The 24,347-nt window shown below is 42.6% G+C and overlaps 1 protein-coding gene across 1 annotated transcript in view; it reads right to left on the bottom strand.

The window, feature by feature from the left end:
• LANCL2 (LanC like glutathione S-transferase 2) overlaps positions 1 to 21,979 on the bottom strand; it is a 79,309-nt gene extending 57,330 nt beyond the window's left edge. The window contains exon 1 of the mRNA XM_069730174.1: positions 21,168 to 21,979. Coding sequence (XP_069586275.1) covers positions 21,168 to 21,362 — 195 coding nt within the window. The 5' untranslated portion in view covers positions 21,363 to 21,979. The remainder of the gene's footprint in view (positions 1 to 21,167) is intronic.
• Positions 21,980 to 24,347: the final 2,368 nt, after the last annotated feature.

Genomic DNA, 24,347 nt, shown 5'->3' with positions numbered 1-24,347 from the left:
CTTATGAGAGACCCAAATTTTATCACATCAATGAATGAGACAGAAGAAAGAGCTTGGAATGCATTTTGTAATGTGGTGCAGAATTTTCTAGGGAATAAGAAAGCAGACAACTATGAAGAGATTGTGGCAGAGCTACTAATGAGTCTGCAAAATCTTGGATGTAGAATGAGTGTCAAGATTCACTATTTACGCAGCCATTTGGACTTTTTTCCAGAGAACCTTGGGGATGTGAGCGAGGAACAAGGGGAGCGTTTTCATCAGGACATTAAAACAATGGAAGAACGGTATCAAGGCCGGTGGGACTCACATAAGATGGCTGACTATTGCTGGAGCTTGATGAGAGACAACCCAGAAGCTGTACATCACAGATCAGCCAAGAAAAGAAAGTTCAAATAACTGCCATTTGCCATACATCTGTGTGCCATATATATGTGTGTTTATATTTTGTAGTTTAATTCTGTAAGTATATTTGATTTGCTGTACATAGACTTTGTAATCTTTGTTATTCCTTGATTAAAAATATACAAAATATAGTACCAAAAATCATGTGTTTTTATGATAAAACATTAGGAGTAATTTTCATCACAAATTGAAAATCTCTCGAAATCCTGATGTGATGTGCCAAAAACTGAGTTCATATTCATAATCAGCAGTCAAAATTGACTTAAAATATGTTTTAAAACCTTTTGCCAGAAAAATTGCATTGACCAGTGTAATGATCATTATCAACAGGAAAAACGCTAACATTAATCTCCCCATGTCACTTGGATGGGTCCCCACACTGTGAGCACCAGAATTCTTGTGTAAAACTGAATTGTGGCAACATTTGTGCATCGATTGCAGTTGCATAAAATTTGCGGCTCCCTCCAAGCCCGCCGATCAGTTGTTCTCGGTGCCGGACGGATGTTCTCAGTTGATGATGGCAGTATATTGCTCTAATGAATAGGAGTGGATGTGCAGTACCTGACCAAAGCCATTATACAGTTGATGGAGCTGTGCAGTTCCACTCTGCAACTGAGCACATTTGGCAGTCACCATGAACAGTTGATAAGCGGGGGTGGCGAGTGTCCCAACTCCATCAATCTGATATTGATGCCCTATCCTAAGGAGACTAGCAGTATAAAGTACTGGAAAACCCCCTTATCAGTTTGTTATTTGGAAGTGGTTAAAAATGTTATTTGCCACTGATATGAACCCAAAGTATCTGTATCTGAGCCACTATGCGCAGACATTTTACATCTCCCTCATAGTGTCCTGAAGAAATGTAAATTATTATTTGTATTTTTATTCTGTTATAAATACTGTATGTTACAAATATTGCTGAAACCCGGTCTAAAGCCGGTTATTACTACTACCATTATAGTGCAGGCAATTGTGATTTCTTGCTGTTTTCCTCACCACTTCTTTGGAGGTATTTTCCCCTGTTCCCCCTGTCTTTTTATAAATATTAATATTTGTATTATTGTCATGAATAAAAATTTAATTTTAATTCATCTTGCTTTTCTGGTAACTTCTCACTGTTATGGTAGTACATATCAGTATGGTGCATAATATGTATGTTGAAGTGCTTTCAGCCAGTGTATAAATAAGGACTATGGGATTCAGTCATCATATTATATAGCACGGTGTACTTACAATTGCTCATTTTGCCTTAATTCTTCTCTTTTCACTGCTCGATGTAGAAACAGGAAGTCTCTTGTCCCTGCAGAAATCATTCCCCTCTTCATCTCCTGACCCAGTTGCTCCGCCTCTCTTCTGCCAAGGACTTTTGCAGAGATGACTCACGCAGGTAAAATTGACCTCCTGTTCCTACATAGAGCTTAGATGGATTCAGCTACTCAGTTTTTAATGATCTGATGTCATAGACCTTATAAAAAAAGAGAAGAATTAGCTGGGTAGAAAGGCAAAATGAGCAATCGTAAGCACACAGTGCAGTATAATATGATGATTGCAATATACACTGCTCAAAAAATAAAGGGAACACTAAAATCCCACATCCTAGATATCACTGAATGAAATATTCCAGTTGTAAATCTTTATTCATTACATAGTGGAATGTGTTGAGAACAATAAAACCTAAAAATGATCAACGTAAATCACAACTAATATCCCTCGGAGGTCTGGAGTTGGAATGATGCTCAAAATCAAAGTGGAAAATGAAGTTACAGGCTGATCCAACTTCAGGGGAAATGCCTCAAGACAAGGAAATGATGCTCTGTAGTGTGTGGCCTCCACGTACCTGTATGACCTCTCTACAACGCCTGGGCATGCTCCAGATGAGGCGGCGGATGGTCTCCTGAGGAATCTCCTCCCAGACCTGGACTAAAGCATCCGCCAACTCCTGGACAGTCTGCGGTGCAACGTGACATTGGTGGATGGTGTGAAACATGATGTCCCAGATGTGTTCAATCAGATTCAGGTCTGGGGAACGGGCGGGCCAGTCCATAGCTTCAATGCTTTCATCTTGCAGGAACTGCTGACACACTCCAGCCACATCAGGTCTGGCATTGTCCTGCATTAGGAGGAACCCAGGGCCAACCACACCAGCATATGGTCTCACAAGGGGTCTGAGGATCTCATCTCGATACCTAATGGCAGTGGGGCTACCTCTAGCGAGCACATGGAGGGCTGTGCGGTCCTCCAAAGAAATGCCATCCCACACAATTACTGACCCACTGCCAAACTGGTCATGCTGAATGATGTTGCAGGCAGCAGATCGCTCTCCAAGGCGTCTCCAGACTCTGTCACGTCTGTCACATGTGCTCAGTGTGACCCTGCTTTCATCTGTGAAGAGCACAAGGCGCTAGTGACGAATTTGCCAATCCTGTTCTGTGGCAAATGCCAAGCGTCCTGCACGGTGTTGGGCTGTGAGCACAACCCCCATCTGTGGACGTCGGGCACTCAGACCATCCTCATGGAGTTGGTTTCTAACTGATTGTGCAGACACATGCACATTTGTGGCCTTCTGGAGGTCATTTTGCAGGGTTCTGGCAGTGCTCCTCCTGTTCCTTCTTGCACAAAGGTTGAGGTAGCGGTCCTGCTGCTGGGTTGCTGCCCTCCTACGGCCCCCTCCACATCTGCTGGTGTACTGGCCTGTCTCCTGGTAGCGCCACCAGCCTCTAGACACTACGCTGACAGACACAGCATACCTTCTTAGCAGAGCTCGCATCGATGTGCCATCCTGGATGAGCTGCACTACCTGAGCCACTTGTGTGGGTTGTAGAATCCGTCTCATGCTACCACGAGTGTGAAAGCACAACCAACATTCAAAAGTGAACAAAACATCAGCCAGAAAGCATTGGCACTGAGATGTGGTCCCCACCTGCAGAACCACTCCTTTATTGAGGGTGTCTTTATAATTGCCAATAATTTCCATCTGTTGTCTATTCCATTTGCACAACAGCATGTGAAATTGATTGTCAAACAGTGTTGCTTCCTAAGTGGACAGTTTGATTTCACAGAAGTTTAATCTACTTGGAGTTATATTCTGTTGTTTAAGTGTTCCCTTTATTTTTTTGAGCAGTGTATTAACAGGATAAAACTTTGATAGGAGAGTTTCTTTAAACTCCTTTTTTTTTGCGATAATGTCAAGAACAGTAGGCAGAATTTCAATGTAAAACTTTCCAAAGTGCCTAGTTTGCCCTTTTTTATATGGGAAAAACCTGGTGATAGGTTCCCTTCAACTAGATTCTGGGATCGGATATGACAGTTCTGGATGAAAAGTGAGGTGATAGAATATTATCAAAACCTCTCCTTAAGGAAAAAAAAACTGAACTAAGTTCCTATGTTTTTTTCACTTGGCACACCACAATGTATTCTTGTAAGTTAATCATTCATGACTCACTGCTATCAATCTGCTCAATATTAATAAAGGAAATGTCAATTCTGAGTACATCTTAAAAATCTGACAGATACCATAGATCCTTTTTGGGGAAAGACAGCTACAAGGGTAGAATACCTCCTGCGGTGGCAGGAAGTCAGATCAGTTTCATTTCACATATGCTCATCCTTGGAATCCTATCGATCCACCAGGATATACTGATGCCAAGATAAAAGCCTCATTGAATTGGCAGCATAAAGGTAAAGCACGGAGATTAACTATTCATGGCCTATTCTCTTTCTACTGAGCTCCAATGAACAGTTCATGCACCAAAGCGGATTTTTAAATATTCATCTCATATGGAGACTATGTATTCATGCACACAGCTCCAGATAATCACCCGAATTGAAGAGCAAAAATGGTGATTTTTCAGGGTAAAGTGTAAGAGAAAAAAAATTACACTTTAAAAAATAAATAACATTAAGCCAAGAAAAGTGTATGTACCAGGGCCGGACTGGGACTAAAATTCAGCATTCAGCCTGGCATTTGAAGTTACACAGGCCCACTTGTCACATGGTGACTGTATAATATCTTTGTACACACATAGGTTACAAGAAGTGAGGGGAGTGCAGGGTGGATAAAAATCAATGTTTAAAAAAAAAAAAAAAAAAAAAAAAAAAAAAATCGGATTTTTTTTATTTAAATCGGATTTTTTTTCAATAAACTGCTTTTTGAGGAAAATATTTTACCATCCAAAGGTTCTTCCATCATGAGATAAAGCTGAGTTGTTTAACTCAGAAGAATAAAGGCTGTATATGTGTAACATTCACAATGCCATGCTCTTCCAGAGGTTTCTGTAGGATTAGTGGGCAGTTTCTCTCCTATATTATCACAGACGCTCGCTTTACTTACGCAGTTCTCAAAACTGAATTTGACTCCGCAGAGGTCCCAGCCTCTTCTTCACGGCAAAAATGTTACAACATGAACAGAGTTGAGAAAAAGACCTTAATCCTATTGTTCTACAAACCTATGAATACAGAATCAACCCCTTCAGTGCCAAGTCCAAGAAGTTAGACAATATGTTTCTGATTGTTTGGAGTGGAATAGATCTGCACAACACAAGAAGAATGTGAATCTAATTGTGAGGAGGAGGAAGGGCAAGCAGACAAGAAAATGAAAGTGAAACTTTGAGCACAATACTGCAGCATAGCCACAGACAGACAAGTCTGGATCTGTTTGTGTGTACGATCTGAGGTTTATTACATTCTTTCCTTATAATGGCAGCAGGCCGTAAAAGAGACCCAGTTTGGGAATATTTTAATGAAGCTCCTTCGCCTATCGGTAAGGCAGGCATGCGTGCAAAATGCAAACGATGCAACAAAGAGATGCAAGGCCTGGTGGCGCGAATGAGGCAACATCATGAGAAGTGCGGTGATGAAGAGGACCAAAGAAACACTTCTGAACAGGCAGGATCTTCAGGTTGGTAAACATTTTTATTGAATCCTATTTCTAAAGACTGAACTGTCATGTGTGAGAAAAATTATATTTCTTATTATTACTGCATGTTACTGTCATTTGGTACAGTTATGAAGAAAAACAAATATTCCTTTTGGGGCAGGGGCAGTGATATGTTGTGTACAATAAGCAGAAATTGTATAAACAATAAAATAACAGCATTGACTTTTTTTGTTTTAGGGTAATTCATGGATTCTGGAAACTATCCACCTCCAAGATCACCATCATCCTGTTCTACAGTTTCAGAGTTATCCATCCAGGATAGTGCTTCATTAGCAGCAGCATCATCATCAGACACCCACAGCCACATATCACCATCACCCAAAAGGAAGAAAAAACCTTTACCTCCTGGAACCACCATAGATAGGTTTGTGATAAGAACTAGCAGATTAGAAAAAGAGTTGATTGATGAAAAAATTGCCCAGTTTATTTATGCAATGAACTCTTCTTTCCGTCTGACTGAGAACCCACATTTCATTAATATGGTTGAGTCACTGAGACCAGGATACAGTCCACCCAGCAGAGCTGATGTTGCAGGGAAACTGCTGGATCAAGTGTATGACAGAGAAATGGAGCAATGTGCAACAGCTCTGGAGGGTAAAATTGTTAACCTAAGTATTGATGGGTGGAGTAATGTCCACAATGATCCTATTGTATGTGCTTGTATAACAACAGAAGAAGGTAAAATCTTCCTTGCACAAACAACTGATACTTCAGGATATGCACACACAGCAGAATACTTACAAGAAGTGGCAGTAAAAGCTATAACGACATGTGAACAAAAATTCAAATGTCTAGTGCGCAGTTTCTTCACTGACAATGCTGCAAACGTATCCAAGATGAGAATAGATTTAGAAAAGCAGGGAGGGAATACAAAGCTGCTAATAACATATGGTTGCAGTGCTCATTTGCTGCAACTCTTAGCCAAAGACTTAAGTGTTCCAGAAATAAAGGCTAATGTTGTTGAAATTGCTAAATACTTCCGTAATAATCATTTTGCTGCAGCAGCTCTGAAAAGGATGGGTGGAACCAAGCTAACGCTCCCACAAGATGTTAGATGGAACTCTGTGGTGGACTGTTTTGAGCAGTATATCAAAAACTGGCCTATTCTGATGACACTTTGTGAAGAAAATCGAGATAAAAAAGATGGCACTGTCACGGCCAAAATCCTCAACATTGGGCTTAAGAGAAATGTTGAACATATGCTGAGCTTCCTGAAACCCATCTCTCAAGCTTTAAACAAAATACAGAAAAATAGCTGTTTTATTGCGGATGCTGTTGAAATTTGGAAGGAACTGAGTGAACACTTAAAAACAGAACTACAAATGGACAGAATTAAATTACAAGCAGTAAACAAACGAATGGGACAAGCACTGACTGCAGCTCATTTTTTGGCAAATATTGTCAATATCCAATATCAGGGTCAAAACCTAAGTGCTGAGGAAGAGGAGTTAGCTATGACATGGGTATCCAGCAATCATCCATTTTAATGACAACTATAATAAACTTCAGAGCTAAGGGGGAACCATTCAAGAAATATATGTTTGCTGAAGATATTTTAAGGAAGGTCACACCAGTAAACTGGTGGAAGTCACTTAAGCGCTTGGATTTAGAGACTGTTCAAGTAATGATTTCACTTTTAACAGCAGTAGCTTCTTCTGCAGGCATTGAAAGAATATTCTCTTCCTTTGGACTCATTCATTCTAAATTGAGAAATCGGTTGGGACCCAATAAAGCAGGAAAGCTTGTTTTTCTTTTCCAGATTATGAATAGGAACAAAGAAGAAGAAGATGATGATGAAGATGATGACCAGTGAGCTACAGAGGACAGCAGGGACAGTAGTATTTAAGTTTTTCATGTGTCGGCTGGGCTGACAGTCTAAGTTTCTTATAATATATATATATTTTGTTTAGCCAAATTAGTTAACAAACATGGATGTTTGTTTAAGCAAAGAACTTATGCTGTAATGTTGTTATTGTTTCAGTTGAATAAATCTATTTAAATTGTTATTAAGGTCAGGATTATTTTTCTCCTTCCTAAGTACAACAGAACAGTGGTGTCCAAATATGAATGATTAACCCATTAAACTGGGGAGAAAAAGTAATATAAAAAGTGATTCTAAAAATCTTCATCTACTTGCATGTTAAAGTAGCAAGAACTAGTTTAGGTAGAAACTTTGATTTAAATCACTGATTTAAATCAAGCCTTACTGACTAGTGATTTAAATCGGGATTTAAATCAAATCCACCCTGGGGGAGTGTAACACGACTATCTACTATATAATTGTATAAGGGTCACTTCCGTCTGTCTGTCCTTCTGTCTGTCACGGGTATTCATTCGCTGATTGGTCTCGGCAGCTGCCTGTCATGGCTGCCGCGACCAATCAGCGACAGGCACAGTCCGGAAGAAAATGGCCGCTCCTTACTCCCTGCAGTCAGCGCCTGTCGACCGCATAGTCCCCTCCGGTCACCGCTAACACAGGGTTAATGCCGGCGGTAACGGACCGCGTTATGCCACGGGTAACGCACTCCGTTACCGCCGCTATTAACCCTGTGTGTCCCCAACTTTTTACGCAGCATCAATAGTAAAACGATCTAATGTTAAAAATAGTAATAATAAAAAAAAAACCTTATTCTCACCTTCCGCCGTCGCGTCCTCTCCTCGGCACTGCAAGCGGCAGGTTCCGCTTCCAAAGATGCTATGGGAGAAGGACCTTCCAAGACGTCACGGTCATGTGACCACGACGTCACAGTCATGGAAGGTCCTGCGCTCATACCAATCCTGGGACTGGACACCGCACACAAGCGCCGGAACTACAACGGGCTCTTCGGATGGTGAGTATTTTTCTTTTTTAACCTGTTACATAGGTGACTGGGCAATATACTACCTGGCTCTGTGCTGTATACTATGTCCTTGTGCAATATACTACGTGGCTGGGCAATATACTACGTGGCTCTGTGCTGTATATTACGTGGCTGTGCAATATACTAGGTGGCTGGGCAATATACTACGAGGCTGGGCAATATAGTATGAGGCTGGGCAATATACTACGTGGCTGGGCAATATACTACGTGGCTGGGCAATATAGTACATGGCTGACCAATATAGTATGTGGCTGGGCAATATACTACGTGACTGGGCAATATACTACGTGGACATGCATATTCTAGAATACCCGATGCGTTAGAATCGGGCCACCATCTAGTATAACATATAATTACAGCTGTATCCAGCATTACAGCTCTGTCCTATTTATTGCTTTTAGTTGCAGTACCAAGAAAATCCTCTACTTTACCTACATACTGTAACTGGATCTTGTAGATAATAAAGGGATTGAAACGACCAAAGGCTATGGAACATCTTTCTGATGCTCCATAAACTTTGCCTACAACCACTTTTGGTTCCGCTGCGCAGCATGGGACCAGGTGACTCTGAAGAGCGGTGACATCAGTAACGTCACCGCTCTTCAGATATTCCGGGTCTTGCACTGAGCTCGGCGATTGTGAAGAGCGGTATTGTTACTACTGTCACCGATCTTCAGAGTCGCTGGGTCTCGCCAAGTCTGGGCTAGTAGTGGGGGTTTCTGATAGACACCTCTCCATTACATACACCAGGGATTGATAGCAGCTGGCATTACGCAGCTGACATCAACCCTAAAAATCATTACACATACCAGAATTAAATGCTCTTGCAGGTGGGAAAAGCAGTAGAGTTAGTGCTATTCCCAGGCGCCGGGTGCTAACTACAACTGTCATCATCCTTGCCTGGTCTCCATGCGAAGCATTTCTGCTGTATTTACATGCGCTGATCTCAGGCCACTAAACGAGTGTGATCGACAATACTGAAGTCGTTTGCTTGTTTCCTGGCCTCTTTACACCAAGTGAGAAAGAATTAAGGGAACAGAACAATCACAATTAGATCAATCTGTCTCCATACAGTATCATGTTATCAACAGCACAACTACAGTTTACACCAGTGATGTGCTGCTGAGAACAAGGATTTCTGTTCCCACATAAACAATCCAATCACTCGAAGAATAGGCAGCATTTTGCTTGTTAAGTATAATACACCCCATAGTCCTCCATATATTATAATGTGCACCTCAGTCATCCATATAGTATAATACACTCCTCAGTCTTCCATATAGTATAATACAGTCCTCAGCCCTCCATATAGTATAATACACTCCTCCATATAGTATAATACACTCCTCAGTCCTCCATATAGTATAATGTACTGCCACAGTCCTGCATGTAGTATAATACACTGCTCAGTCCTCGAAATAGTATAATATATTTCTCATAGTGCTCCATATAGTATAATGCCCGGCCATTGTCATCCATGTAGTACAATTCACTTCCCATAGTATAATGCACCCCATAGTTCTTCATATAGTATAATGTATTCCCCATAGTCCTCGATACAGTATAAAGCAGCTCACATATAGTATAATGATGCCACCCCAGAGTATAATGCAGCCACCCCACAGAATATATTGTAGCCCCCTGAGTATAATGTAACCCCCAGATAATATAATGCAGCCCCCTCATATAGTATAATGCAGCCCTTGCATATATATGGTAGCCCCCTCATAGAGCATAATGCAGCCCCCCATAGAATGTAGCCCCTCCATAGAATACAATGCAGCCCTCCTCATATAGTATAATGCAGCTACACCGTAGAATATAATGTAGCCCCTCTTAGAGTATGATGCAATCACCCCTCAGAGAATATAATACAGCACCCCATAGAATATAATACAGCACCCCATAGAATATAATACAGCCCCCAATAGAATGTAACACAGCCCCCCATAGAATATAATACAGCACCCCATAGAATATAATACAGCCCCCCATAAAATATAATGTAGCCCCCACAGAATGTAATACAGCCCCATAGAATGTAATACAGCTCTCCCCATAGAATGTAATACAGCCCGCTGCCCCCATAGAATGTAATACAGCCCTCCCCCATAGAATCTAATGCAGCCAGCCCCCATATAATGTAATGCAGCACAGCCCCCATAGAATGTAATACAGCCCTTCCCCATAGAATGTAATACAGCACAGCCCCCATAGGATGTAATGCAGCCAGCCCCCATAGGATGTAATGCAGCCCTTCCCCATAGAATGTAATACAGCGCAGCCCCCATAGGATGTAATGCAGCCAGCCCCCACAGAATGTAATACAGCCCCCCCCCCCAATAGCCCCACAATCCATTTAATCACTCATTGATATATTTAAAAAACAAACAAACAAAAAAAAAAACACTCTCCTCACTGCTGTCGGCTCCGGACATAGAACGCCACCAGCGCTGGAGCTTCACTACGTGCTGACCACCGGATCCCCAAAGCGCCTTAGTGCGCTACCAACCCCAGGTCTATACACTGCATTTAGTGTTGATGATAGCTTTAAAGTATCAGAGGGACTGCCCTACTGGCCATACGTGTTATCCTAACATTCCAGATAAATTGAACTGTTCTGAGGAATGTCCACCTGGGACCGAAAACGTTCAACAACAAACTGGTTCTATGTCTGGATACAAAATAAACTGTATTTTCTTTTTCTTCACAAATCTTTGAGTGCTGAGTTATTTTGGATATTTGCTATTAAGGGTGGGATACCCTACTCGAGCACCAAAACTCACATTCCTACAGAGTGCCGTGTTTGTTTACTTTTACTTGATACTACTACTCCCATCAGCCTACACTGTGAGAGCAGGCGGCACTGATGGGCGTAGTAATCAGTTGGTGCCTGTGCTCAAAGTAAAGAAAGAAAAAGTCAAAAAAGAAATATTGAAATAAAAATTAAAAAAAAACAGTATATTCTCACCGTACACCTAATCCCTAAAGCCTTTGTCTCCTGTAAAAGATCAAAAATAAAAAGCCAATACTCACTTTAACGCCTAATCCCCAATGCCCATGTTACCTGGAATAGAGAAAAAAATAATACACCACCATATCCCTCCTGTATCCGCCATAATCCATACTGTCCCACGACAATTCGGATCACTTGCAGAGAAGTCACATTAGCTGACGCAAATGCTCTACAAGGCAGCTGGCTACACACTTACAGGAGCATGTAATCACTCCTGCAGTGTGTAGCGCTGAGCTGTGGTGGGAAAGTTCACCAGAGTTCACCAGCTGCTGAGCCCTGGTGATCTCCCTTATGGCACCACTTCTGAGTGAGAAAGTTCTCACGCAGCAGCGAAGTCAGTGAGTTCATCAGGGTTCATCAGCTGATGAACTACGGTGAACTTTCCCACCCCATCTCAGCGCTACACATTGCAAGAGCGATTACCTCCTGAGTCAGTATGAACCTGTTGTCCTTGAGAGCAGTCACATCATTGATTGCTCTCAAAGTCATCAGGGTCATCGTGGGATATTATCTCTTCACTTCAGACATGTGACTGGTTGTTGTTTTTTTTACAGTTGACAAGGGCATCGGGTGTTAAAGGGAACCTGTCACGCCCCCAGGCGTTTTTAACTAAAAGAGCTCTTTTAGTTTGGGTCCCTGCCAACGCTGAAATAATCATTTTTAGAATTTGCCCCTCATACCTGCAGTTTGTCAGGGGGGCATGTCTTCCCCCCCCCTCCGACACAAACGCCTCCCAGCCGTCACCACCCAGCCAGCGCCTGCGCTGTAAGTTTTTTTTTCTGGCATGCGCAGCTTGCGCTGCCCTTCGACTCCCATCATATGATGGGAACTTACAGCGCATGCGCCGGGGACGTTCAGGAAGGAAAGGTAGGCGGCGCCCGGAGGCCCTGAGTGACGGCTGGGAGGCGTTTGTGTCAGGGGGGAAAAGACATGCCCCCCTGACAAATTCAGGTATGAGGGGCAAATTCTAAAAATGATTATTCTGGGTGTTTTTTATTTACCATTTGAATATGGGGTTAGTAATTGGGTGTTTTATAGACACCTCTTCTTTACTAATCCCTGGGCTTCATGCCAGCTGCCAGTACAAGACCGTCATGAACCCCCCAACTATCACCCCACTTGCACAACATAAAAGCAAGTGGGAAGAGTGAGGCTAAGAGCCAATTTGACACATCTCATTGATGCACCATTTCTGGGGCGGCTGAGAGCTGATATTTTTAGTCTGGGAGGGGACCAATAATGAGGGCCCTTTCTTAGGCTATTAATATCAGACTCCAGCTGTCTGCCTAGCCCATGCTGGTTAGAATTTATAGGGGACCCTACGTCAATTTTTTCCTGCTGTCCCCCTGTAAACTAGCCAGTAAAGGCTAAGCAAACAGCTCTGAGCTGATATTAATAGCCTGGGAACCTTTGGCTATTGTCTCCTTCCCAGAATATTAACATCAGCTTTGGCTTTCCCTCCGCTAGTTATGAAAATTCCGCAGGAGCCCTCACCATTTTTTTCACCTTTTAATAAATTTAAAAAAAAATGTCAGCATGGCAGCACACAGATATGAACTGGAATAACCCCATGCGCATCACTGCCGCCAGGTATCAAGGTGTGCACTGAGATCTGACAGTAATCCTCTTCATGGAGTTGGTACACCTTACTCCAACGTACCCTGGATCAAGAATGACATACAAAACGACAGTCTCGATACCTCTTAAATCTATAACTACATGCACATGTCTTGCCATCCATCAAAACTGCAAGATTGAAAATCTGGTATTTTTATCTTTTTTTTTTCTTTTTTTCATGTATGTGGCAGAGCTGTATGTGAGTGCATGTAGCAGGGCTGTGTGTATACATCTACAGCAGAGCTGAGTGTGCATGAACTGTGCATGAAGCAATGCTGTGTATATGTGTGCGCTGCAGAGAGCATACATAATGTGTGGGTGCTGTAAAGCTCTATATAGACATTGCAGAGAAACAGTAAGAATAAATCTATTCTACCATAGTGTTTTACCACAATTCTATTCTACCATAGTGCATAACCCCTCCACTTCTTTTCATCAACATCAAGTTATACCGTAATTACTATGAAATATATTTTTTGCTATTTAAATCTGGGGCGAGTCCTATATATTGTATTTCCTTGCAGAATTTAAAGACTCCGCTATGCAATACATTATTTTGACATGCTAGAAAATCCCTCAACGAGCTTCAATTCATGTGACTACCACTGGGTGGCCACATGGACACACATAGCGTAATGATATCTTTACTTCACGCCTGGTCACCTCCTGCCACTCACCTCAAAATATGTCTAGCCAAGAGAAACGGTAAAGACACATTTATAATCTCATTTCCATATTTTGCAAGATGATATCCCTTAGAGATCTTTATCAGTCAGAGGTATTTTTATAATTTCCATTTCGGGAGGTACAAGCACTTCAATTTGTGTGCTACTATTATAATATTAGAATTACTAGACATTGAGTAGAAAGGAAATGAAAAGCAGCACAATACACAGGGTAATACTCCTACATTAATAAATGACACTAAATATATTCCCGATGGTGATTTACTGCAGATTCTCATCCACGGTAATATTCATAGGAGATCTGCATGGACACTCATGTTATAGACATACTGCTGTAATGTAATGCTGGAGCTCCAAGAGATAGGTATGCCTAGAACAACAAACTACAAGGACATTTATATAAGACTAGATGGTGGCCCGATTCTAACGTATCGGGTATTCTAGAATATGTAGGTAGTATATAGCACAGGCTACATACTATATTGCATAGTGACATGGTATATTGTTATGACCTGGTGGTCAGGACAATAATGGACCTGGTGGTTAAGAGCGCACGGAATGACCTGATAGTTACTGATAATAAGGACAAGCTCTGGGACGTGGGAACTCTGCTGACCGCAATCCCTAAACCTATCAAACACACTAGAAATAGCCGTGGATTGCGCCTAACGCTTCCTATGCAACTCGGCACAGCCTAAGAAACTAGCTGGCCCTGAAGATAGAAAAATAAGCCTACCTTGCCTCAGAGAAATTCCCCAAAGGAAAAGGCAGCCCCCCACATATAATGACTGTGAGTAAAGATGAAAATACAAACACAGAGATGAAATAGATTTAGCAAAGTGAGGCCCGACTTACTGAACAGACCGAGGATAGGAAAGGTTACTTTGCGGTCAGCACAAAAACCTACAAAAAGACCACGCAGAGGGCGCAAAAAGACCCTCCGCACCGACTCACGGTGCGGAGGCGCTCCCTCTGCGTCCCAGAGCTTCCAGCAAGCAAGACAACAAATTAAATAGCAAGCTGGACAGAAAAATAGAAAACCAAAGAAATACAAGCTGGAACTTAGCTTCTGATGGGAAGACAGGTCACAAGAACGATCCAGGAGTGAACTAGACCAATACTGGAACATTGACAGGTGGCATAGAGCAAAGATCTAAGTGGAGTTAAATAGAGCAGCAGCTAACGAATTAACCTAGTCACCTGTGAAACTCAGAAACACCCACCAGAGGACGTCCATGGACAGAACCAGCTGAAGTACCATTCATGACCACAGGAGGGAGCCCGACAACAGAATTCACAACAGTATATAACACAACTGACGTAGTATATAACAGAGCTACGTAGTATGTAACACAGCGTACGTAGTATATAGCAGAGCTACATAGTATATAACATAGCCACGTAGTGTATTGCACAGGCACGTAGTATATTGGTCAGCCACGTGGTATATAGCAGAGCCACGTAGTATATAACAGAGCCACGTAGTATATAACACAGCCATGTAGTATATAACATAGCCACATAGTGTATTGCACAGCTACGTAGTGTATTGCACAGGCACGCAGTATATTGGTCAGCCACGTAGTATATAGCAGAGCCACGTAGTATATAACATAGCCACGTCGTATATTGCACAGTCGACGTAGTATATAACAGAACCGACACAGCCACATAGTATATTGCACAGCTACATAGTATATAACACAGAGCACGTAGTATATTGGACAGTCACGTTGTATATTGCCCATAATAATAATAATAATAATAGCTACATAGTATATAGCAGAGATGTAGTATAGAACAGAGCCCACACAGTATGTAACATAGCCCACGTAGTATATAGCAATGTGGGTACTATATGCGTGGCTAAAAAAGACTTAAAATAAAAAATAAACATATACTCACCTTCCGAGGGCCCCTTGTAGTCCTGGCACCTGTGTTTGGTGCACGCGGCAGCTGCCGGTCCCAGGGTTGGTATGAGCGCAGGACCTGTGATGACGTCGCAGTCACATGACCGTGACGTCATGGCATGTCTTTCTCGCATAGCATCCTTGGCACCGGAACCTGTCGCTTGCACTGCCGAGGACAGCAGGCGACGTCGGAGGGTGAGAAGAACCTTTTTTTTTTAAATTATTATTATTTTTAACATTAGATCGTTTTACTATTGATGCTGCATACGCAGCATCAATAGTAAAAGGTTGGTCACACAGGGTTAATAGCGTTAACGGAGTGCGTTACACCGCGGTCCGTTAACTCTGGCATTAACCCTGTTGTGTGATCGCTCAGCGCTGACTGCAGGGCAGTAAAGCAGCGGCCATTTCGCTGCCAGACTATGGCCGTCGCTGATTGGTCGTGGCAATGGTCGTGGGCGTTTTGCCATGACCAATTAGCGACTTGGATTTCCATGACAGACAGAGGCCGCGACCAATGAATATCCATGACAGACAGACAGACAGACGGAAGTGACCCTTAGACAATTATATAGTAGATTTTACATACAGAATTGGTTTGAGTTTTTTTTCAGACATGAAAAGAGTTTTCTGGCACTTCAATAGTGATCACTTTATAGGTCAACAAAATTATATCCATGGGGATTTAAGTCCCAGCTCCACCTCCAACTGGGTTAGACTAGCTGCTATGTTGTCTCCTATACAGGACACAAACAGAGATATGGAATTCCTGCTCTCCTATCTCTCATTAGCAAATGTTCAGAAGCAGCACCAGGGATGTCATTATAACAGCAGTACTGAGCAGAGCAGCTGTGAATCCAGTGACATTGGTCTCTCTTTCTTTGCTTCTTCCTACTCCTCCTGTCTCCATATAACTCAGTGGTCAGGAGTAATCTGATCTTTACTCTGCTGGAAGTCTATTTTACTTTGTGCAAGATAAATTTTAGCAATTTTTCAAAATGGATGATGAATTCAGGATTCAGAAATAGTGGCTCAAAAATGGAAACAAACATATCTCAGATTAGAGATTACAAAATGACCAAATAAAATGGATTTACGATTTTATTTTTTATACCTGAAAAACCTCTATTATGTAATCATTTGAATAGCAGGTGAAGAGATATGTAGTCACTTGGTTTTCAGAGGATCACTTGCACCAGAGTAACATGTGCCGAATCACCTCCAGTCACACAGATCCTGAACCTTATCGTACACGTTACTATTAAGCTTAGATCACGCAGTTCTAATGTTTTAAAGGGAACCTGTCACTATGAAAATGCAGTCTAATCTGCAGACACCGCGTTATAGAGCAGGGCAGACTGATATATACACTACCGTTCAAAAGTTTAGGGTCACCCAGACAATTTTGTGTTTTCCATGAAAACTCATACTTTTATTAATGAAATGAGTTGCCAAATGAATTGAAAATCTAGTCCAGACATTGACAAGGTTCGAAAAAGAGATTTTTATTTGAAATAATAATTTTCTCCTTCAAACTTTGCTTTCATCAAAGAATGCTCCCTTTGCAGCAATTCCAGCCCTTTGCCATTCTAGCAGTTAATTTGCTGAGGTAATCTGGAGAAATTTCACCCCATGCTTCCAGAATCCCCTCCAACAAGTTGGTTTGGCTTGATGGGCACTTTTTGTGTACCATACGGTCAAGCTGCCCCCACATCAGCTCCATGGGGCTGAGATCTGGTGACTGCGCTGGCCACTCCATTACAGATAGAATACGCTGCCTGCTTCTTCCCTAAATAGTTCTTGCATAATTTGGAGGTGTGCTTTGGGTCATTGTCCTGTTGTAGGATGAAATTGGCTCCAATCAAGCGCTGTCCACAGGGTATGGCATGGCATTGCAAAATGGAGTGATAGTCTTCCTTGTTCAATATCCCTTTTACCTTGTACAAATCTCTCACTTTACAAGCACCAAAGCAACCCCAGGCTATCACATTACCTCCACCATGCTTGACAGATGGCGTCAGACTCTTCCAGCATCTTGTCAGTTGTTCTGTGTCTCACAAATATTCTTCTGTGTGATCCAAACACCTCAAACTTGGATTCGTCTGTCCATAGCACTTTTTTCCAATCTTCCTCTGTCCAATGTCTGTGTTCTTTTGCCCATAGTAATCTTTTCCTTTTATTAGCCAGTCTAGGATACGGCTTTTTTTTTGCCACTCTGCCCTGAAGGCCAGCATCTCAGAGTCGCCTCTTCACTGTAGACATTGACACTGGCGTTTTGCGTGTACTATTTAATGAAGCTGCTAGTTGAGGACCTGTGAGGCGTCGATTTCTCAAACTACAGACTCTAATATACTTGTCTTGTTGCTCAGTTGTGCAGCGGGGCCTCCCACTTCTCTTTCTACTCTGGTTAGAGTCTGTTTGTGCTCTCCTCTGAAGGGAGTAGTACACATTGTTGTAGGAAATCTTCAGTTTCTTGCCAATTTCTCACATGTGAATAGCCTTCATTTCTAAGAACAAGAACAGACTGTCGAGTTTCACATGAAAGTTGTTCTTTTTTTTCTTGCCATTTTGAGAGTTTAATTGAACCAACAAATGTAATGCTCCAGATTCTCAACTAGCTCAAAGGAAGGTCGGGTTTATAGGTTCTCTAATCAGCCAAACTGTTTTCAGCTGTGCTAACATACTTGCACAAGGGTTTTCAAGAGTATTCTATCCATCCATTAGCCTTCTTACACAGTTAGCAAACACAAAGTACCATAAGAACACTGGAGTGACGGTTGTTGGAAACGGGCCTCTAAACACCTATGAAGATATTGCATTACAAACCAGACGTTTGCAGCTAGAATAGTCATTTACCACATTAACAATGTATAGAGTGTATTTCTGAATCGTTTAATGTTAGCTTCATTGGATAAAAACTGTGCTTTTCTTAAAATAAGGAAATTTCTTAGTGACCCTAAACTTTTGAACGGTAGTGTAGTTTTGAGAGAAAAGATTCAATATAACCTGTGTTTTCATCATTTAATCCTCTGCTCTTTCTTGGATTTTAGGTCCAGTGGGCGGTCCGGTCCTATCAGTGAACAACAGCTGTCTCTGTGTGTGCACTCTTATACAAACAAAGCTGTCAGTCACTGATAGGACCGCCCAATGGTCCTAAAATCCAAGAAAGAGCAGAGGATTACATTATGAATACACAAGCTATACTGAATCTTTCCCCCCCCAAAAAAAATTATATATATTTGCTTAGTTCCTCCTGATCTATAACACGTTGTCTGCAGGCTGGATGGCATTTTCCTGGTAACAGATAAAGATCTAGAACAGATCTATTTCAGCTGTCCTTACATTGAAGCATGTGTACCCTTCAAACTGCTGATGCTAACTAACCCATACATGAGGGTCTTCAGAAGTCACATTTTTTTAACTCTTTAATATCCACCTATATCCCATTTTACAACCATTGTTAAAGGGGATTACAGGGCATTTAATACTGATGACCTATCTGTAGGATAGGTGATCAACCTCAGATCTGGGAGTCCAACATTAAACACCCCGATAATCAACGATTCTTGTAACACTCAGGCGATGGTTGGATGTCGACATTGAATTGAGCAGAACTGAATTCAATTTTTACATCTGGATCTTATAACAGCTGATCCGTTGGGGTACCGGATGTAGGACTCAAATCAACCTGACATTGATGACGTTCTCTAAGGATAGGTCATCAGTATTAAAGGGCCACTGTCACCTCCTCCAGCCGTTATAAACTAAAAGAGCCATCTTGTGCAGCATTAAAGCTGCATTCTACCAAGGTGGCTCTTTTAGTTTTTGTTGCTGTTATTCCCAAAATAAAGGTATTTATTATTTTGTCCAAATACCTGTCTTTAGACCTGGAGGCAGTTCTAAACCCTCCTCTTTGAAGCGCCCAACTGCTGTCAGTCATATCTTCTGGGGCGATGGTCTCCGCCCCCTCAGCGCTGTTTTTCTCTGAAATCCGGCGCCTGCGCTGTTCTCTTCTGCCTGGGGCAGGCGCATTGAACATTGGCCGTCTGACCTCACCTGCTGGGTTGCAGACTGCGCCTGTGCGGGCAGTGCGGCCGCCCTGCCTATGAATCCCAGCCCCGCACTGTGCATAATGCATAACACACTGCAGGGCTGGGATTCAGTAGCTGGGCGGCCGCACTACCCGCACAGGCGCAGTCTGCAACCCACCCATAGGGGTGGAGCCGCATATTCATTACTGTAAATGAGCGGCCCCACGTGACCGCTCATACAGTAGAAGGTGCGGCCAGGACAGGAAGCAGCACCAGCCAGCGAGGGAGCCGGGTGACTATTTTAATAACAAGGGGGGGCGCACAGGGGGTTGGAGGGGGGTGGGCACATGGAGCTTTATTTTAAACACGATTATTCATCTCTTCTCTACAGCAAACGCTGCTGCAGGGAAGATATGAATCGCGGCTTCAGCACCAGATGCAGGGGACAGCGCTAAACTTTAGCGCTGTCTCCCGCACGGTGCGTGTGGTACCCAGTGGGCACACGGGCGGCACATGTGTGCCGCACGTGTGCCACAGAAACGCACAGCCACACGGACACGGATAATTCCGGTACCGAGTTTTCCGGTACCGGAATTATCTGGACGTGTGAGATTGCCCTAAGGGAAACAAATAAGTAAAAAAAAAGTCATGATGATAAAAATCAGAAAAAATGACAAAGAAGTGGTTAAAAAGTAATACTCATCCTCTAGGTATGTCAACCCCTTGGTGACCGCTGCAGTACATGTACGTCTGCCACCACTATGTGGACCTCTGTGCACTGCGGGTGCAGACTGTGCTACATACCCAGCACCCAAGAGTAAGAGGCGCTTAACCTCTTAAATGTCGCTGACCAACATGATAACGGCACATACAAGGATTCAACAAGGTGGCCACCAATTCTGACAGCCTTCTTCTCCCACCCCAGAGGAATGTGATTAAAGGGGTCCGACTGTGCTAAACTTCATGATGTATTGTGTAGGTGATGAAACGACAGGTTCAAGTCCATTAGCACACTAATTAGAAATGTACAAAAAATATATATTATCTATAAAAGGTTTCAAGTCGCCCCTCCCCCAAATGTGAATAGCTAATGGTAAAAAATAACATGTGAATTGCTGTTTTTCGGGTGCTGATAAAAAAAAAGCGATTCAAGTTTCTGAAAACGCTGTATGTACCCCAAAGTGTGGTCAGGAAGAACATCAACGCACCAAAAACAGGTTTTCATCCAGCGCCATCGATGGAAAAGAAGAAATGTCCCGAAATGTCCTTCATCCGGACTGTATTGTACCCAGTAAATACATGCAAAAACAAACATCTCAAGACAATGGCAAAATTGCTTATTTTTTCACTGCACTTGTAATTGTTCCGCCATCTTTCCCTGATACAACTATGTCTATGGAAAAATTTTAAAAAAATGTCTCTCAGAAGAAAAATACGAAAGCGCAAAAATAAAAATAAAAAATTTAAAAAAATTGCCCGGTCCATATTGGGTTTAAAAAAAAATTGCTGTATTTGTAACAGAAAAAGGAAATGCAAAAAAAAAAAAGTCACAGATAAAATAAAAAAAAAACAGCAAACACAGAATCTGTTATTAAAATGGAGAAAGGAAAGAGTTAAAGGCCATTAGTGGCGGTGTCTGGAGGGAGGCGGGGCCCGTGACGTCACGTGGTAGTGCACACAGCGATTACACAGGCGGCAGATAGCTTACCTTCCCGTCTCTGTCACACGGCAGCTCCAGCCCCTCCAGCTCGGCCGAGGCGGCTTCTGCTTCTTCTCCCTCCTCCTGCTCCACAGTGTCGGGTGGAGGCCGGTAGTCCGGGTACGGGTTATTAAACGAGCGCTCCTCCATCTCCGCCTCCCCGCCGAACTGCAGCTTCAGCCGCTTAGACATGCTCTCTCCCATCTCCCCAACGGAGAGCAGGCAGGGACAAAACACTCTGCTAATTACTGCAACGCGTCCCGGCTGAGCTGTGCGCCGCTGTCTGCCTGCTGCAGCTGCTGTCACCACACACAGCAGGAGGGCACGGTGCCACACGGGAAGGCTGGCATCTATGCCGGGAGACCTGCCGCACACGTGTCTATCGTGCTGTCTCTGTAGTGCTATGATATCGTGACAATCATGGTCGGTGCATGACAAGATGAAGGGAGTGTTGTGGTGACAGCACACATCAGGCTCATCATCCAGGTCCCTGCCAGGAGGGCGCCACACCAGTGCCAGCTATGTGCAGCATCCAGGGCAATTCAGCCAGGAAAGTTGTCCATCCTCAGACCTTCCAGCACTGTGTACCCAGCGATCGTCCCTGTGTACAGGGAGCCCCAACATCCACAGCAGGGTTCACTGATGCATCGAAGGAGCAGATGCCAATGTCAGAGATGTTCAGGCAAATGAGCAGCAGCACAGCAGCATCCCCCCATTCATGAATCCAGCAGCCCTGCAGAGACTTCCCCAAATCCTCAGTTCTTTGTCTTTGGAGGGGCTGTGTAGAATTTGTGTTCCCTCCCTGTGATCCACAGATGAATAAGTGGGTAGGACAGGCTCAGGGGAGGAGGGCTGCAGCCACACACTGTGCACAATTGTCATCCATGGCAGCTTTCAGCAGATGTCAGAGCCATCATCACCTCTTGGCACGCGGGGCATTGCTCACCCCCTCTACCATTCTAAATGCTGGGTGGTTTGTGATCTCCCAAGTACAATGAGGTGATTCCAGGGTTCTGGCGGTGCGGTGCCAGGCGCAGCGGAGAAATGCCGCCAAGTGAGAATACGTCTTCAAGATCATTTCATCTCTTGACAGTTGTATGAATGTTTTCAAGGATGAAAAATAGTCTTGGACTTGTGGTAAAAGCACAAAAGGCCATTTTTCCCCCTTGAAGACGTGTCACTTGTCATAAATATGTGATTTTTTTTTTTGCATTGTGTGGATTGCGCTTTCTCTTGAATCTGCCATTGATTTTCTTTTGTTCCCGAGCCCCTCCGTCCCCGAGAGAGCGCCCCCACTAATTTGTACATAAATCTTTCTTCTGGACTAGATTGGATCTCAACTCTTCCCTATGGGAGTCTTCCTGAGGACCACACTCAGTTGTTACAAGGCTAGATTTATATACTGTACAGGGAAAAAATAATTGTGACAGAAAGGAGAACACATTTTTGTGGCTATGTGCACTTGTCAGGATTTTTTGCGTTTTTTTTTGTGGATTTTCCCGATAAAAACGCTATAAAATCGCTAAAAAAACCGCAAACAATATGCATCCTATCATTTAGAATGCATTCTGCATGTTTTGTGCGCATGTTTGCGTTTTTTTTCCGCAAAAAAAACGCATTCCGCAAAAAGAAGTAGCATGTTCATTATTTTTGCGGATTTCCCATTAAATTGGAGTGTCCGGAAAAAAAACGCAAAAAATCCGCTAAAAATCTGCACAAAAAACGCGTAAAATCCGCGCAAAAAACGCATGCGGATTTCTGGCAGAAATGTCCTGATTTTGTCAGGAAATTTCTGCAAGAAAATCCTGACGTGTGCACATAGCCTGTATGTATTTTAGCGTTACATTTTGGCCATCAAAAAGTTGAAAACTAGCACGAATCTCATTTTCTCACCTGTATCATCCATTATTATACAAAAAAGAGCATGACAATGATATAAAAATGAAGTCCCATATATCAAAAATGAAAGATGCAAACATGATTGGAATAGTCGAACGAGAAAGAAATTTAAACCACATTTACGAAAGATGTGCATGGTCAGGAATGGGGTAAATGGCCCGGTCTTGAATATCTGTCACTTCCTATAAGTATGCCTTTTTTTACCTTGTGGAAATGCTCATTTTTTGATCCTAAAATGAATCCCCTTTTTAATATCAGACAAGATTTTTTTCAAGTTGTACTAACAATAGCAGGATAAGACCGTGTCACAACTATGTAATAGTAAGTGCCACTCGCAGCATTCTGCAGTTTTTTTTTCTCATGCCGAATCAACGTGACAAACCCCCCCAAAAAAAATCTGCACTGCCCCATAGTATAACATAGAATGCAGCATCCCATAGAATAACATTGGTTTGAGTGCTGTCCAATAAAACATCGGATAGCACTCATCCAAGATATATGCTTTAGTGAGCAAGCTCTAATACAGAGACTATAGGAGGTAAATGTTGCAAAAAATTTTATGAAATGCAAAAATGATTTTTAACCCCAATTGCATGCATTTAAGTAAGAAAGAAAACTTGGTCCCAAAAGGTGGACAACGCCTTTAGGCTGGAGTCACATGATTGTAAAAAAATCACTCCAGTGTTGATCTAGAAGAGCAGGACGAGTGTCATGCGAGTAGAATTTTTCTCACCTAAGATCTGTATGACATGCGTATGCAATCAGTATGCAGTGCATTTTTTTACATCATCAACTAAATCTCCGAGCAGTTACAAATACTCGGAGACCACCCGCTCATCACTAGTGCCTATCAAACACCCCCATTTCTAACCCAGTAATAAAAAATAAAGTCATACACACAGAAAAAAAAAACAATTTATTTGAATTAAGACTCCCCCATACTATCCCTTGTTCACAAATTTATTGAAAGAAAAAAAAAATTCCATGCAGGTCAGCCAGAGTCCACCATATCTGAAGTAGTCCAAAAAAAGATACCTGAAAAACATAAAAAAACAGAAACAAAAACAAACGACAGTCCCTCGTTTACCAATTTATTACCCAAAATATTCCCACGAAGCTCCGCCGTAGTCCATGTTCCCCGATGTTCTCGGCATCTGTGAGTAGCAGTAAAGTGACCTCTATTCACAGGCGCTGGGTAGTGATGACAGCATTCGTCAGCCTTGCTGGGTCTCGCTGAGCGCAGCGGGATCCAGTGACGCTGATGAGCATTGAGTGCCCAGCGCCTGGGAA

The sequence above is a fragment of the Ranitomeya imitator genome, chromosome 6, assembly GCF_032444005.1.
Source record: "Ranitomeya imitator isolate aRanImi1 chromosome 6, aRanImi1.pri, whole genome shotgun sequence".
Lineage (NCBI taxonomy): Eukaryota > Metazoa > Chordata > Amphibia > Anura > Dendrobatidae > Ranitomeya > Ranitomeya imitator.
The sequence above is the reverse complement of the archived record's forward strand: the minus strand, read 5'-3'. Positions and strand labels throughout refer to the sequence as shown.